Here is a 17,431-nt window from a genome sequence, read left to right as displayed (position 1 = left end):
TCTAAACCGAAGTGTTGTGACCAGAATATCTCTAGATGGGCCAGCAGCAACAGTAACAAGACAACTCAGTGTATTCCAGCTATACAATAACTGTACTTATTATTTACTTATATTCCTGAACTGATCACATAGTGTTGTATCAGCGCAAAATCACACGTAGGATTCTTTATATTCACAGGAAAAATAATTTTGGTAAAGAAATAACCCCGTTAAAATGGTATGTTGTATGTTTTAACATTTACCATTTAATATCTGGCATGAAAATCTGTCAGAAGCTGTTTTAGCTGTAGTATTGTGTTTTTAATGAAGAAGAATGATGTATACAGTCTGAAAGTCAATGCCGAAATGGATATTGTGCTAATATGGTATGTGGGGTAACCCGTAATAAATTATATTACACAACTCTTCTGTTATGAAGATACCTTATGACTACTTACAAGCTGTACTGGAACAACCAATAAATGACCATATCTTGCCATAAACTTAATTTACTTGTGTTGTGGACAAATTCTGCATTGAGATACAACCGCTGAACTTATTAGGAGCAGAGAGCACATAACAGGCTAGAATTCAGCTCCTACCAGTAAATTCTGCCAAAAATTTTTGAAACACTTTAAATAGGGACCAGTATATTTAAAAATTATAATGGTCTTATGAACCATAAGTCCTGCAGAATTTTTGTATTGCCTTAAAACTGTGTGTTAGTTTCTGAGGAACTTTTAAGTCCCAGGTCCAGAATTTAGCTGAATGTAGTGTGAGTCCTGCAAGCACAAATACTTAACTTCTGCACATTAATAGTCCCATTGAGTTAAGTGTAATTACTCATGTGCATAAAGTTAAGCATGTGTGTATCCAATATCTGAGTCTGTGTGAAGAAAGAGTTGGAAGTTCAGTCTCTAATCATAAGTAGGGCGGTGTGTATGGGGAAATATAATACCCCTATAAATCCCATACGTAACTTTAGTTGTTCCATTAATATGAAAGAGGATACGATTGTGAATACTCTCTGCACTGTCACTGTCCCCCTGCCCTCCCCACCCAATTAACTTTTCAGAATAATATAGATTTAGCCAGAGCACAAATGTCTGCTTTGCTTTTCCCTGGCATGTAAAATCTGGTCTTGCCATATGTTACATAAAGATATTTGTGTAAATTAAACATTATGTGAAGGCATTGATTTTATTTGATCATTTTAAAAGGTATTTTGAAGTTCATTTCAATATATTACATGTAATTACTGTTCCACTAAAAGAATTAACAATGTTCATGCATGTTTCTATAGTAGCTGATGTTGGACATGTTAGGAAAATACTGTCCTAAGTAATTTTAACTTATGTTAGTTTAAATGCGTTTTTCCTTGGGCCCTTTATTATTCTTTTGTTGTCTTTCATCCTATAGGATACAGCTGCCCTTAAACTTGCAACTATTGATCATTCATGTGCAGCAGCCACATTGTCTGTAACATTTTGAAAATGAGGCTTCGTGGTGTTATTTGTGAAGTAGTTTCATGTAAATATTTGGACTTTGGTTCCTTTAAAATGTGGAGCTGGTTGCTGTATGAAGGAAAGCATAATTATAATTCACAGACTTTTTGCCTGAAGCGTAGGGGACAGATGCATATGATTAAGTTTGAAACTGGACTGTTATTGTAATGTAGATGTTTTCAAGGTTGGGAGAATTTAAAAAAAAAGAAGGTAAGGGAAGCATGAGGTTAAAAAAAGACAGAGGGAATAGTTTTACAAGAGGCACTCGATCTTGGACTGCTTTATTTTTGCACAATTTTATTTTTCAGTGGAACCTCTCCATTAGCTTGTCTGAATGCAATGCTACATACTAACACTCGTGTGGGTGATGGAACATTCTTCAAAATCCCCGGGAAGTCAGGACTGTATGCTCTCAAAGTAAGTTGAATTTTTGAAGATACATAAAGTGGATTAATAGCTCATGTGCCTTAATAGATATAAAGATAAACAAATTAGATTCTCTGTGGAGTAGAGGATCTGAATGTGTTTCTTCTAACTGTTTTCAGATGTCTTATAATGGAAGTAAGTGCAAAATGCTTTATCTCAGAGAGAGTATTTGTGTTCTTGAATTTGTGGTATGCTAAGAAAAAAACATGCTGTAGCTGAAATATAGCTTTTTTTCAGAGTTGTTAACAGAAAAGCCTTTGTTTTATAAGCAGTGAGTTTAAGAGGGTCGCTGACTTTTTCATGAAATAATTGTGTTACAATTTCAATTTTGAATGGTTGAAGAATATTTGAAAGTTCATTACAGTATAAATAGCATTAAAGTTACAGGTTATTTTAAATCAGCAATGTAATTACAGTGATAAAATCCTGACTGGTTTGATATTAAGTAGTGATGATGGTTGTAGTTGTGTTTTTTTTTCTTGTGGCTGGTGGAGGCTGTGCTGGTTGGAATTTTTCTCCCTGATACTAATGGTCAAGCGAGAGTAGCTTGATGCTGGAAGTGGGGGAGGGTGAAGTAGGGGTAAGAAGCTAATAATGTGAAATTATATCTGTCATGGTCTAGATTCAGCCTGTTGAAATTTTGAGAGGAATCCTTTGATATTTGTCATACAAAAATAGCTGTGCACAATTTAGAAGCAATAAAAGTGCTATGGACAATGCTGCTCATTAGAAATAAAAAAGCACTATTTTCAAATTAAAAATGAATGGATTTTAGTATCACCATTTTCCTATTTGCTAAAAGAAGAATGTTTAGTTTGGTATTGTTTTAAATCTGAAGATATCCCTGGCTCAAATCCAGGTATTTGCAATCATTCCCATGGCTTGTGAGTTCCAGGTTGCTGCAGCTATTTGAATTCAGGAAACAGGCACAGGCAGAAGGAGAAACATTAAAGGATTTGTATCTCTGTTGCAGCACTTTGGACGTTCAGCTAGATGACTAGAATTTTTAAGTGCCAAACAAGTCTGTTCAAACACAAAATGTGAAAGGCATTACATTTTGATTTATAACTTTTCATAAAAATCTAAATTGTGAGTTTGAGAACTTGAAAATCAAAAGCTTAAGAGCTATCTCATAAAGGTCATGTTTTATGTCTTTCCATAAAATAACTCTTATACAGAAAGCAGATTAGTTTTTTTTGAAATGTAGACACTCAAATGTGTTTCAACAGTTTACCTTTGGGAAAACCTAAAAGTAATATAAATATTTTTAGTGGCTGGCTTCAAGTTATTTTTCTTTTCTCTCCCCCCACTTCCCTTAAAAAATTGCAGAAAGAAGAATCTACATGCCCAGCAGATGGAACATTGGATTTAGGATGTGAATCTGAATTAGATGGCACTGAAATGGCTGAGACAAACAATAGTAATGGAGAAGAAAATGGAGGTAGGTATTCTTAATTTCACTCTAAAGGAACTACAGTGGAAAGACTATATACCAGTTAGGTTCAGTATTCATGTTTTCAAAATTATGGTGGTTTTTTTTTTTTTTCAACTAATTCAGATAATTTTTAAAAACAGCTTTCCAATTTTGTTCTTATAAAGGCCACAAGAGCAAAGTGGCCTTTTTTTGTTTTTAAAAGACAGGTATATTGTGAAGTCATGGATTATTAATGTTCTGAGTATACTTGGCTCTCACTTAGTATTTCCCCCCTTCTCCCTCTAGTATCTCATATTCCTTCTCAGGCCCCAATCTTATAAAATGTGGATAGAGTCTGTCTGGAGCCCCATTGACTTCAGTGGATTTTGCATGAGCACAGGTTCTTCCAACACAATTCTTTGTGTAGAAGTATGATTTTAAGTTTATAAACTCTTTGTGCTGGGGGACTTATCTTTGTGTGGGTATAGTGCCCACCATAATGGTGGCAGTGTCACCTAAGTCTTAAATACTAATACTCTGAACAATCATATTTCAAAATTCTACCCTTGGGCACTAAAATTTTTATATTTTAGTGGCAATAAATTCATATAAAAAGAGAACCTAATCCCTCAAATATTCATCATCTATAAACTTCTAAACCAAGTAATGAGAAATAGTGATGAATTCCATAGTTCTTGAAGATAACTAGTGAAGTGTTTATATTGTACATACTTTACAGTATATTGGAACTTTTCAGGGCTATATGCCACTGAAATAGTCCTTTTTAAACATTTTCTCTCTTTTTCCTCCCCTCTTGGAATTTGACCCACTAGTGGGTTGCAGTTTACCCTTCTGGAGTCCTCTGTAGGATAGGGATGGATGAATGTTCATGTTTGGATTGATGTATTCTTAGGAGCTTTTATTACTCAGATAAATATAAGGAATACTAAAACAAGGAAGTATTTTCAAGTGGTTTGGGCATTTGGGTGTGCTGGGTTCATGGCCCTGCTTTGCCAGCAAATTCCTGTGGGCATGTCAGTTAGTCCCTTTGGCTACATCTACACTGACTACAGAAAATCAACCACTTAGGTTCATTCTTCCAGGGTGCTGTTTTATGCATGCATAAAACTCTGCATTCTGGGGTCAGCGTCAACACGGAACTCCTTGCAAGCCGTGAGGATTAAAGAAGATCAACAGGAGGAATGCTTACATCAACCTTCTGCCATGAAGATAGCCGCGGAAGTCGGTGGCTGCAAAGTCGATTTTTGGCACACAATTGGCGTCCCAAAAATCACATAGCAGCCCTCGACCTTCCGGGTAAATGTAGATGTCACCTCAGTGCCTTGTTGTTCATTTGTAAAATGGGGCTGATTATATTTATCTGCCTTGCAGGGGTGTTGTGCGAATAAATATACTAAAGATTTTGAGGTGCTCGGATACCATGGTTATGAGGCCATTTCTGTACTTAAAGTAGAAGACATTTGAGAATGGCATGATGAGATTGTGAAGTACAGCTTCTCATGGGGGTACTAGCATTCATAACAATAACGAGTTTAGTCAGTGGCCATTTCTAATAAGACTTTTAATATTGGTGTTATCCATTTCTCATCATATTTGCACTAATCATCCTAGTTAAAGATAACTTAAATGAAGAACAAAATGCTGGCCTGCTGTTCACTAGTCTAGAATAAAGAAAGACATTTTCATGGATAGCTGCCTTTTTATCTTGCATATCTTCAGATTTTTGAAGCTGGATAGAGCAATAAAGCGTATGTACTGTTAGGTGGCTTAACTTTTAATTTCCTTGCTTTTTGATATCTGTTAGATATATAATGTGTGTGGCCTTCAGTAGTACACGGGGTAGTGTTTTTCTATAAATACTGTTCATACATGTATATGTAGCATTGCAATCTCCTAGCCCACATTTGACCCCTCTTTTGGACTCTGGTAAATAGCTGAATTCTAGCAAGTAGGGTGGATAAGATGAAGATAGTATTTAGCAACAAAAAGTTTGAAAAATGTAATACAAATGTAAAAAGGGGGAAGTCGATACCAATGACTATAGTAACACCTATGGAAAACAGAAAACTGGTAAGGGAACTAAAGCTCTGCAATAGGCCTCCAAGGAAGATTGTGGAATATTGTGGAAGATTTTTTTTTTCCCCAAGAACAGGTTGGAGAAGCACTTGTCAATGATTGTATAGCTTTGCTTGGTTCTGCCTTAGTGCAGGGGCCAGATGTGATGTCTCATGAGGTCCCTTCCATTTTACCTTTCTGTGATTCTGTGTACTCACATTTGTCAGTCATAGTGATGTACCTTATAGTCAAACATTTACTAGACAGGATGTTAAACAGCAACTGCCACAGATAAACATTTTAAATCTCCAGGTCTTGATAATGTATACTCAGTTATTCAAAAATGTTGGCCCTGGTGTTCTCTGAATTAATGGTGGTGATTTTTAAATAAATCTTGGAATATGGTAAATTCCAGAGGATTTGAAAAAATTACTGTTTTGTCAGCAATTGAAAAGATAAAGGGGGCGAGCCTGGTAACTATAGCGAGGTTGGTCTGACATTCTTGGGCAAAATGATGGGAAAGCTTGTGTGAGATAAAATCAGTAAATAATTAAAGCTTGTACCATTGCTAATGTCAATCAACATAATTTTATGAAAAGTAGGTCTTATCAGACAAACTTGTTACCATTTTTTTATGAGAATACAAGTTTAGTTCATAAAGTGCTGCTGACATAACAGACATAAGGCATTTGACTTAGTACCGCACAACATTGTGGTTAAAAATGAGCAGTGTAGATGATAATTGCAGCTCGTATTTCACAGATTAAGAACTTGCCAATTGAGTGATCTCAGTAGGAATCATCCAGCATGATATTCTAGCCAATTAGGCTAATGCAGTCCTTGAACGTATAGATAGGGGAATATCAAGCAGAAAAAGGGAGGTGGTATTACTTCTATATGAAGCATTGGTAACACCATTAGTAGCATACTGTTTCAATTTTTGATGTGAAGAGTGTAGAAAAATAGGAAAAGTTCAGAAGAGAACTATACAAATAATATGAGCTTTGGAGACATGCCTTACAGCGAGACTCTTAGGGTGCTCAATCTCGTTGTTTCATCAAAGAGAAAACTGAGAGGTGATGTATTGTTATTGATAAGTACTGTATGGAGAGAAGATTCCTAGTAGAACAGAGCCGCTTTTAATCTAGCAGGCAGAGGTTTTACAAGATTCTGTGGCCAAAAGGTGGAGCTAAATAAAATCAGGTTTGAATTAAGACACGTATTTTGAACAGAGTAAGTAGTTAGTGGAACAGTTTACGAGGGGATGTGGTAGATTTTCAATTACTTGAAGCCTTTAATATCTCTTGCCTTTTTTAAGAGTTTCTAGTTCACCTGTAACTACGATGACTACATTACCCTACGGCAAATACGTGACACTGGCCTCTAGGCATGGGGGAGCTGTTGAACCATGTCAGAGCTCCTCCATGATGGGAGCAGCTTCCCCATAGTGAGGCACCAGGGATGGGAGCTCTGCGGCCTCCTGATGAGGGGGAGTGGAGGATGGGGGTTCCACAACATCCAAGCAGGGGTGTGCCAGGGAATGAGGAGGCTGCCCCATGTCAGAGCTCACCAGCAGTGGGGTTTGCCTCCATGGGGTTCCAGGGAATGGGGCAGCTGCCCAGCAGAGGAGCTCCCTGGCAGCAGGGGCTGCTATAATCAGATCCCGGATGCAAGGGAACAGGATCCCCACAAAATACGAGACAATTAGCCCGTTTTCTTAAAGAAGTTGGAGCGCCTGTGAGACAGCTTACATAGGGTCCCGTCCCAGGAAAAACAGGATGGATGATGACCCTAACTGTGGCAGGTCATGATACAAAAATAACTGAATAAAATGTTTTGGCCTGGATGTTATGGGAAGTAACACTAGAAGATCATAATTTCTTTTGCCTTAAAATCTACAAATCTGTAAAACTTCAAAATTCTGGGTATTATCTGTACAGAGTATTTCTTTCTTCTTGTCTCTATAAAACACAATCTTCTCTCCAGATTTTTTATTTTAATATTTTAGTCTTAAATAGGAGCCTCAGGCAAGGATCAGGACCCCATTGTGCTGGACACCATACAGACACAGAACACTAAGATCATTACTGTCCCAATGATGTTGAAAATGTGAAATGACAAAATAGATGCTAGAAGTTGGGTGCACCTTGCTAAAAATAAGATGAGCAATAAATCTATTGTGCTTTATGAGTCCTCTTTCAAAGAAAGGAATATAGCCACTTGAGTGAGTCTGTGTATCTTTGCTTGGGTTGTAAATGTGTCAGCATTAGTTTGTGGGCAGCAGCATCCAACTGCCTGAAAGAATCAGCATGAGTACCCAGTCTTCATCCATTGACAGAAGAAAGTCAGCAGCTGATGTAAGTGCAATCTCTGTAACATATTGAATGGGTGAGAAGACTTAGTTTCAGAGGTTGCCAGAGTGGTTCTACCTGACCTTCTTGATGGTCTTTTCCCAACATGAAGATTGAAGACAGGGTGATAATTGGAGTAATTTTTCATCCTGAGCAAGTTTGTTGAGCAGGAGAGTACCATCCAACAATATCTTCTGTAAAAGTAGGTAGTACCTAGCAGGGTGCACTGAGGGTCAGCTTCCCCCAGTGTCTTTTCATCCCTTGTCTTTCAGTCATAGCCTTCAGGTTTCTCAGTGCATGTTGAAATTCAGGTAGAGAATACTACGCTCTTCTACTCTTCCTTTTCCCTACACCCTGCTACGGTTTGTCCAGAACAGATATGAACTTCTGGATTTGGATCTGAAAAAATTTTTTAGAAAAATAATTTTAGAATTCTTTAGTGATTCATATGTGATTATTTCACTGACTGCTGTGCTAACAACTTGGATTAATTAGGTGGATGACCATCTGGAATGGCTGCACATCAAGATTTTGCAGATGTTAAGGTGAAATCTTTCTTCTTTTCCAGGCATATGCTAAAAAAAAATATTCATGCCCCAGTTACCTGGTTTGGAATGAGAATTCCATCAGTAGCCTTCAGGCAGGTTTTCTTCTCATCAGTTTTAGGTCATCCCCTAGACCCTGAAAAAATGAAGCCGTGACTAATGTGTAAAATGCAGAATAGTATAGTCTAGGTTACGTTATGGCTACAGAATCCTGGTGTCTGTAATAGATCACAGTACCAAGGTTTATAGTCAAAACAGTATCCATTTCCAAATTATTTGAAACCCATTGGGTTCTGTCTGCCAACTTGGTCCTTCGCTCCAATCAGAAGAGTGCATCGTAGTCTCAAGGTGGAGACAGCAGCAATCCATTAGAAGGTGTGACTGCCACTTCCTATCCTAATCTGTTCATAGACCCTAAAGTGTGACCAACTCTGAGCAGGGCCAGGTCTACACTAGGAAATTAGGCCTGTAAAACTGATCGATCAGGGATGTGAAAAATCCACATCTCTGAATGATGAAGTTAAGCCTATTCAATCTCAGTGAAGACAGCATCAGGCCAACAGAATTCACCCATCCACTGCTTTTCAGGGAGGTGGAGCACTTATGCTGATGGGAAAACCCCAGCTGCAGCCTTCGAAGTGTACAGAAGCCCTTGGTGAACTTATTACCTCCTAACAAAGACTAAAGTTGCCAGCGCTTATATTAATTTTGGAATTTCTTTATTTGCAAAAGTGAAACTGAATACATTGTGACAAATTCATCTCTAGTGTAACACTAATGAATGTCAAAACAAAAAGCAGTCAAGGAGCACTTTAAAGACTAGCAAAATAATTTATTAGGTGAGCTTTCATGGGACAGACCCACTTCTTCAGACCATAGCCATACCAGAACAGACTCAATATTTAAGACAGGCTCTTAGATACAATTGCTTTTGCTCTGATCAAACTGACAGAGACCAAAAACTACAGGATCTTTACCAAATATACATAAACCTGAATTACCCACCAGGAGAAGTAACAAAACAAATCGACAGGGCCAGACGAATACCCAGAGAACAGCTACTCCAAGATCGGCCCAAAATAGCCAAGAACAGAACACCACTGGTCATCACCTACAGCCCCCAACTCAAACCACTGCAACGAATTATTAAAGACCTACAACCTATCCTTAATCAGGATGCCACACTCCAGAAGGCCCTAGGTGACAGGCCTGTTCTCTCCTACAGACAACCTCCGAACCTTATGAGGATCCTCACGAACAGCCACTGTCTATACCCCAGGAATACCAGTCCTGGAACCTTTCCTTGCAACAAAGCCTGCTGCCACCTTTGTCCACATATCTTTCTGGAAATACCATCACTGGACCTAACCAGGTTATTCACAGAATCACAGGCACTTTCTCATGCTCCTCTACTAACATCATATATGCCATCATGTGCCAGCAATGCCCAGATGCTTTGTATATTGGACAGACTTCTAACTCCCTTAGACAAAGGGTTAATGGGCACAAAACAGACATCAAAACACTCCAGATCCACAAACCAATTAGTCAGCATTTTAATGGAATGGGCCGTTCTGTTAATGACTTAAGAGTATGCATGTTACTGAAAAAAAATTTCTCACTGCTATTCAAAGGGAAACAGCTGGGCTGTCTTTTATATTCAAATTCGGCACATTAACATGTGGTTTGAACCGGGATGGGTATTTTCTGAGTCACTGTCGGGGCTCGTCTGCATACTTGGCTTAATCTAATTCTTGACCTCGCCCCCCACACCTCCACTCTCTGATTTGCTCACCTAGATCATTCTTTTCTGCTTTGTCCTCCTTGATTCCTGTTTTTGGTTCTCTGTGCCTTAAATATTGAGTCTGTTCTGGTATGGCTATGGTCTGAAGAAGTGGGTCTGTCCCATGAAAGCTCACCTAATAAATTACTTTGCTAGTCTTTAAAGTGCTACTTGACTGCTTTTTGGTTTGATAGTATATAGACTAGCACGGCTCCCTCTCTGTTACTAATGAATGTGGTAGTTTAGCCATTTAATGTAGTGGATATAGTAGTTTAGCTGTTCAGAAGTTGAAAGATCAGATTCCTCCTTAGTCTTGAAATTTTGTCTTTGCAGTTGCTAGTTAGTTGAAATTCTGTATGTATTCTGGGCTAAAAAATCACAAGGATATAACTTATGACTGTGTGGAACTCATATTCCTCCTTCATTGAGACTTTCCACACTGTTTCTTCCTAGGAATGCCGTTTTGGCTCATTCAGTTTAGCCAGTGACTTACAGCAATTGGACTCTTGGGAAAGATGCTCAGAGATTCCACTGAATGTGTTTGATGTATATTCTGATACTAATATTCAGTGGGTTTTTCCCTAGCAGAAATTTACGGGGCTCTTCATCAGCCTATAAACTGAACAGATAACCCAGATTTGATTTGTTTTCTTCATTTCTCCACTAGCAGTTATAAAGGAAATCTATCACTCTCCTCTCTCTAGGGCAAGATTGACCTACCCTTTTCTTCATTGCTGTGGGTGGGAGGGTCCCAGTTACAGATATGGTGCAGTGTGAGAAGTTGGTAGCTAGTCAGGTGAGGTCTTTTGGCTCTGTTATTTTCTGCTATTGAGATGAATCGGTAAAGCCTATAGTGTGGGTGGTTGGTTAGTGACAGATCATATGCCTCAGATGGAAACATGTTGATTTGCTATGGAATGAAGATATACACAGATTTCTGTTACTTATGGAGTTTTTAGTTTCCGCTGTATTTTGTGCTTCATTGGCTATTTTAACATAAGCATATAATTTTTTCCTGTTTTTTTCTTTTCCAAAATAAGTGTTCAAGCACTGCTACTGATGTTTTCACAATGCAACTATATCCTCATACAAAGAACCTCACAATCACAATTACTTCACTTCCCAAACTATATTTTGTTTTATAAAGAATCAAGCTAAAAATTGGAGATGTGAACTCTTCTGATTTTGCAAGTTAAGCTCTGCAGATCAAAGAGAGATTTAGGTGAATTGCTTGATATATCTGTGTTGGCAACCCATGACCAATTATGTCAAAACAAGTGTACATCTGTGTCATCCAAAGAAAATATATGAAATTTTGAGGGATATTTTAGTCAGATGCATATGTTTTTGAGGATGATTTCTATATTGTTTAATATTAAGAATGTGGGCATGGATTTGATTCTTGGATAGACAACAGTTTTTAGCATATGGTAGCAATATTGATTTGTTTTGTTGTATGGCTATTAGTAGATAAACTTTCTCATCTGCTGTGATTAGCACAATAAGGAAGAAATTGTAGTTCTGTTGATGATTATGGCCTGATTTTAAGTCAGTCTGGCCTTTGCCTTTATGAAATCAAAATCGGCTGTTTAATTAATTTGGAAAGAGGGGGCTACATAAGCTTTCAGGGATATTTTCTTTTTCTGTAGATCATAGATAAATATGCTTATTATTATTCCTAATAACTTTCAGTGCTGTTGGTGCATAGGCGTTTTGAATTATATTTCAGTAAATATTTTTGAGTGCATCGGTATACTTAATATTGGTTTGCCAAGCCTCGGTTAATGTTTTGGGAAAGCTATTGAGCCACACTGTCAAAAGATGACATGCTCGTTTTGTTACTTTTTTAACCCTTTTTCACATTAGGCTTTCTGAATACTCATTAAGGAATTTTTGCCTTCTACTTCCTCTCTACCTGAAACCCAGCTCCTCTTGTCAATTCAAAGATCTAATAATTTGTGACCTCCCAGCCACTTGCTATTCACTTCCTCTACTGGGTTCTGTACCCTTGGAGGAGATGACATGTGGAGTAGAACACTAGTGCTAATTATACCACTGAATGAAGCATCTCCCTTGCCTTAATTCTGCTTGCTGCCTTTTTCTTCCCCTATTTTCTCTTGGCACTAGCTGTAAATAATTGCTAACAACCCAGGTGTTTCTTGCATTCTGCTCCATGTTACTCAGAACTTTTGGCATAGACAAACAGTTGTATCGCTTCTGCTTTATAATCCAGAGAGAACAAAGGATTCCACACTACTGATCCAGTGTTTGAGTTCATGTGGCAGTTACATCTTCTTACCTTTGGTGTGTATGGGCATGTGCCCTGTTACTTCTAGCCCTTACTGCTTGTAACTACTTTTTCCCGTTATGCTATTCTTCATTCTGCTTTGCGTATTTAGAGTGGACTGTTTCATTGCTGAGGTGTTGCTTTTCTCAATGCTGGTTTTCCCTCGGCAGTATTGCTTTTGCTTGTCTTCTTTGACTTTTCCATTTAGTTTTGCTTCTTTCATTCATGGGAAGAAAGATAGTGGACTCTCCTTCCTCCCCCTATTATATAGTCTTACAAACATTGTGGCTTTGCCCTGAAGTTTTTGCATCAAGAATATGACGTGTCCTGTGTCCTCTTATCATTTGAATGGGGATACAGGTTGAACCTCTGTAGTCCGGCATCCTCAGGATCTGACCGAATGAGAGAATTTGCCAGATTATGGGAGGTCAATATTGCACAGCAGCATTACCAACACTTCTACTGCTTAATGAGCTCTTAGAAGATGTTTGTGGTAAATGACAGTTAAATAACAGCACAAGAAAACTGAGATTCAGGATTGGTAGCTGTAAATAAACATTATGGGCCTATGGGAAACTTGGCTGCACCCATGATAAGCGGTAGTCCGGCTAACTAAAATCATGCTGGATTATGGATGTTGCTGGCTGACAGAGTTCTGGATTAGAGAGGTTTCACCTGTGCAGCATCATGATATTAAGAATTTGTATAATCACCAAAGTAAATGAAGGGGAGTTGGGTTTATATCCTGGAAGCTGCATGAAAATTAGAACTGCCTATTTATATAAGGAGAGGTTAGGGTTCTCAGTCACCATGAAGGAATAAAATATATGCTTTGAGACAGCTACCTTACTTCTTACTTTCTTATGAAGGACACTTTGTGGCTTTGCTGTTGTATTTTTTTCTAAAATTCATTTGTTTTTAAAATGTTTCAGATTTTATGTACATAGAACTCCTCTTGCCTTTCCTTCAGTTCTGTGGCCCCTTCGCTTTGCCGGCACCACAAAGCTAATAGCAATGTAAAAATCATGAAAATTTCTTACCTAAAGCAAAAACGCATGTGGAAACAGAAGTTGAGCAATTTAAAAATATCAAGCTTCTGTTTTTGGCTTGTGTGTTTTGTATCTCATGCGCACAAATATTGCGGAGATGGAGTTAAATAATTATTTCGACTAGTATGTATGTTTGCTGCTGACACTTTCTTGCTGCATGTCTCTTAGATAGTGAGCCTTGCTGGTAATGTGGAAAAAGACTGATCCGCACCATTGTGATGCAGTTTAACTGAAGGCATTTTTGCTTATCACCTCCCCTGGGTGTTGTGAGGCATGATTTCAGCATCAGGGGAAAAAAAAGACAAATTTCACATATAAGCTTCTGGCAAAACTCATTTCCGATCCACTGTGAGACCTGTACTGACATAGTGATAGAACTTAAAAATAATTCTTTCTCCACTATTTATGAGATGAATATTGATTATTTTTTCCTTCCAAGGTGAAAACAAATGTTCGATATGTTACCAGGTATACCTCATACTGGCAATGAATTATTGAAAATGAAGTTGTTGGAACTTCATACTTTTGTAAATACAAGCAAACAATTCAATAATATTAATGGTTAAAGGCAATACTGAAGATGAAGAATTTGAGTAGAAGTCAATTTTCTGTGTGGTCTGCTGAGCAATAAAAAGAAAAACACACAGCAAGGCAAGATAAAAGTATAAGGCCAAATTCACTGCTGACATGTGTCATTGCAACTCTTTTGAGTATCCCAAACCTACTTTTAAAGATGTGGCTCATGCCATTGCACTTTATGAGATACTATCTACTGGGTTGTTCACATGAGCATAGAATTATAGTAGATGTTCCAAAATATGTGTCAATCTTTGCTGTGTATCTGAGGGCAGGATTGAAATCAATTGCTGTGTGTGCACGAGGAAGTTTATCCAAAATTCAAACTGGTTCTAATACAGTTTCTGCTGGATTGATGTTCAGAATTGGTGGGAGCAGGAGTAGAGACAAGGCTTCTGTGTGTGCTCATATATTTGCAGACATTTTATTTATATCCACTGAAAAGTGCAACGGGATTTCTTGGCTGTTTTTGCACACTTAATATTTTTAAATATATTTGGTGTTAAAAATTAAGGTACTTTGCTGTTTTTATTCTAGAGACCCTCACACAAGCACATATTCAGGCAGCTGTTTAAAGCAAGTACTGTAACATTAACTTATCAAAACATGTATTTTTAAGAGACATGAAAAATAGCAACATATATTTGCTTGGGACACCAAAGCTCCTCCTTGTGAGCTATTCCAGTCTATCATTCAAATGAGCATGTGTGTGGGGTTGGTTTACCAAGCAATATTTATATGATGGGCTCCTTAGAAGTAATTGCAATCTGTTGTTCGGTTACATATTTATAAATATTTTTAGAACATAGGGCCATCAGTGTCTCTCTTCTAAATATATATTGAGACATATAATAATCATGTTTAACTTCCCAGGGAAAAGAAGTTAATGTCTATTTCTCTTTAGAAAATGGTGAGATGTGTAAAATATTTCAATTACCACTTCAAGGCTTGATGACATGGAAAATATCCGTGAGTTCCTGGCTGGACAGATTTTGATTCTACAACAAACAGCCTGGCTTGCTCAAGAGAACAGTTTAGTTTTCTGATATGAGGAGAACCCTGCATGGGAAGGAGTGTGTGTGGGAAGGGGAAGAGGCTTGAAAAAGAGCTTAGGGTATATGATTTAGCATCCCAGACTCCACAATTTCTCTCCTAGCCCAGCCCCTGTTGCCACTTAAAGTTTCGATGTATACAAGGGGAAATTTAACAGTATAATTAGCCTGCTCTTGTCATACTGGTGTAATTCCCAACGTGAATGTTTTAAACTGGAACTCAGCTCTCACCTCTGTTAAAACCTAGGGTTGAACATGATTGGGAGTGAACATTTGTGAAGTGATGCATTAGACAGTAGGGAATGGCTGAAAATTCAAGTTGATGCAGACTCTGGGATTCCATGACTTTAGTGGGCCATCAGCCATAGAGACTGCTTTCTGGGAATAGGGACCCCTTCTTCCATTTTTATGAGCCTATAAGACCTCAAGTGCCTAAAAAATCCTGTTCTTAAAATGCCTTTTTTTTTTCATAGTTTGTCCGAAGCAGGTACCTGAAGAAGTGTCTTCCAATCGAGACTCGAGCCTTATTAACACACCAGTGCAAAGCAAGCTAGTGTCTTCCTTCCAGCAGCACACCAAAAAGGCACTTAAACAGGTAAGCTGGTATTCATTCGTAGTCAGGTGGCTTTCTATTCAGCATATTGCTTATGAGTATTTAAACAAGAAATCAATAAGAATATGCCACAGAAATATTTTGAGACATTTCTGATAAAGATTCCAGGAATTTATTTAGCTGGACTTTTTTTCTTGGTCTATAAATATCTGCAATAAGAATTGTTAGGGGGAAAGTTTTCAAGCTTTTGCATTCTGTACACTAGTGTTGTACTGCTGCTTATTGTGTACTTGAGTGTTTTCAAAATGGTCTCTGTGTAAGTGAAAAAAATTATATATTGTCACTTGCTAGGTTTTGTTTGTACAGTATACTCTTTCATGTCCATCATTCTGTCACCCAAACTCTCAAATAAACAGCATTTTAATCATAAGTAAATTTTAATTACATTTTCCATAAGTACAGAATAGTGATAGTAAATACAGCAAATACAGTATAAGTTTACAGTGTACAATCCTACTGTGGTTGGTAAATAAAGTACTCTACATACATTTTTGTTTGTTTCTTAATAGCTAATCTTGTTATTCTTTGGTGTTATGCATTGCTAGGTATACCTCTCTATTAGCCAGAATATTTGACTATCCGGCAACCTCCCGGTCCCAGGGCTGCTGGATATGAAGGAGTTTACTGCATAAACGTTTTCATAGAAAACCATTTTTTTTACCATAAACATTGCAAAATAGATTTTATGAGAGGTTGTAGCACTGAAAAGTGAGTGCACTGAATAGAACAGGCCCACATGCTGTATTTAATGCAAACATACAGTACTGGAGAGTGTCTTTATTTTGAGTAAATAGAGATTGGATGGATTTGGGTAGCACAATGAATAATAAAACTTAGAACAGGTGATTAAGTATTCATGGTTTGATGTTAACTAAACCATATAATGATGTGAGACGTACGTTGCTAATAGTGTTAATCAATTGCATGTCAGAGCAAAATGAAGGAAAAAAAATCATAGAAATTCTTATCATTCTTCCCCTGCTGTCTATTTGGCAAGGCAGAAATTGTTTCCATTTCTTATAAAATTTTACTTAAACAAATAAAATAAAACTTTTCTTAAATAGTGGTGTATTGAGGTTGTGGTTGTTTTAAATGTTTCCCTTATTTTGTTTCCAGGTTACATGTAGTAAACGAAAATGGTAGATGAAGCCAACTATCTCACACTAGGCCATTCCAGAGTTATTAATGTAGGCCACAGCTCAGCAAAGCGCTTAACCATGTGCTTATGTCCATCCTTGTTCATCAGAACATTTTAGCACTATAGGATAAATTCCATTAAAGTCAGTAGCATTTAAGCATGTGTTTGAAGTTAACTTTAAACACAGTCCTTAATGAATTGCACAATAGGGTGACTTCTTAAATTGGAGTCTTTAGGCTCAGTAAGTCCAGCAGAAGTAGAGCAATGGGTGCAGCAGACTTTACTAATGGTGTGGAATATGTGTGAGTCGTGAGTGAGGCAAACACATTCATGAAATGTCATTGTATGTATATTTTCTGTAATATGAATGTCTACTGAAATTTGAGTAAGCCACTATTGTTTTATATGAACTCCTAACCTTTATAGTAGAAAAGAGTCAACATTCATCAAAACACTTAGGCTATGGTTACACTACAGAGTTCTGTAAACAGAAGTGACTGTCAGGAAAGGTTTCCCAGCAAAACTTCTGTTGACAGAGTGCAGCCACATGGAAAAGCCAATTGGGAGAATGCTTGGCTCTGTCGACAAAGCAGTCGGACTGCCCAGCTGCTCCCTCAATAAAACAGGCACCCAGAAG

General features: G+C 37.7%; 1 protein-coding gene across 2 annotated transcripts in view; it reads left to right on the top strand.

Annotated features, from left to right (window-relative positions):
- ASXL3 (ASXL transcriptional regulator 3) overlaps positions 1–17,431 on the top strand; it is a 159,334-nt gene that overhangs the window by 74,000 nt on the left and 67,903 nt on the right. The window contains exons 5-7 of one of the 2 annotated variants that reach the window (XM_074987226.1): positions 1,793–1,901; positions 3,240–3,351; positions 15,517–15,638. In XM_074987226.1, the coding sequence (XP_074843327.1) occupies positions 1,793–1,901; positions 3,240–3,351; positions 15,517–15,638 (343 nt within the window). Of the gene's footprint in view, positions 1–1,792; positions 1,902–3,239; positions 3,352–15,516; positions 15,639–17,431 lie in introns of those variants that run through there. The other variant, XM_074987224.1, reaches the window with a different exon arrangement.

This window comes from Carettochelys insculpta, chromosome 2, assembly GCF_033958435.1.
Source record: "Carettochelys insculpta isolate YL-2023 chromosome 2, ASM3395843v1, whole genome shotgun sequence".
Lineage (NCBI taxonomy): Eukaryota > Metazoa > Chordata > Testudines > Carettochelyidae > Carettochelys > Carettochelys insculpta.
Note: the sequence above shows the minus strand (reverse complement) of the source record. Positions and strands in the feature narration are given on the sequence as shown.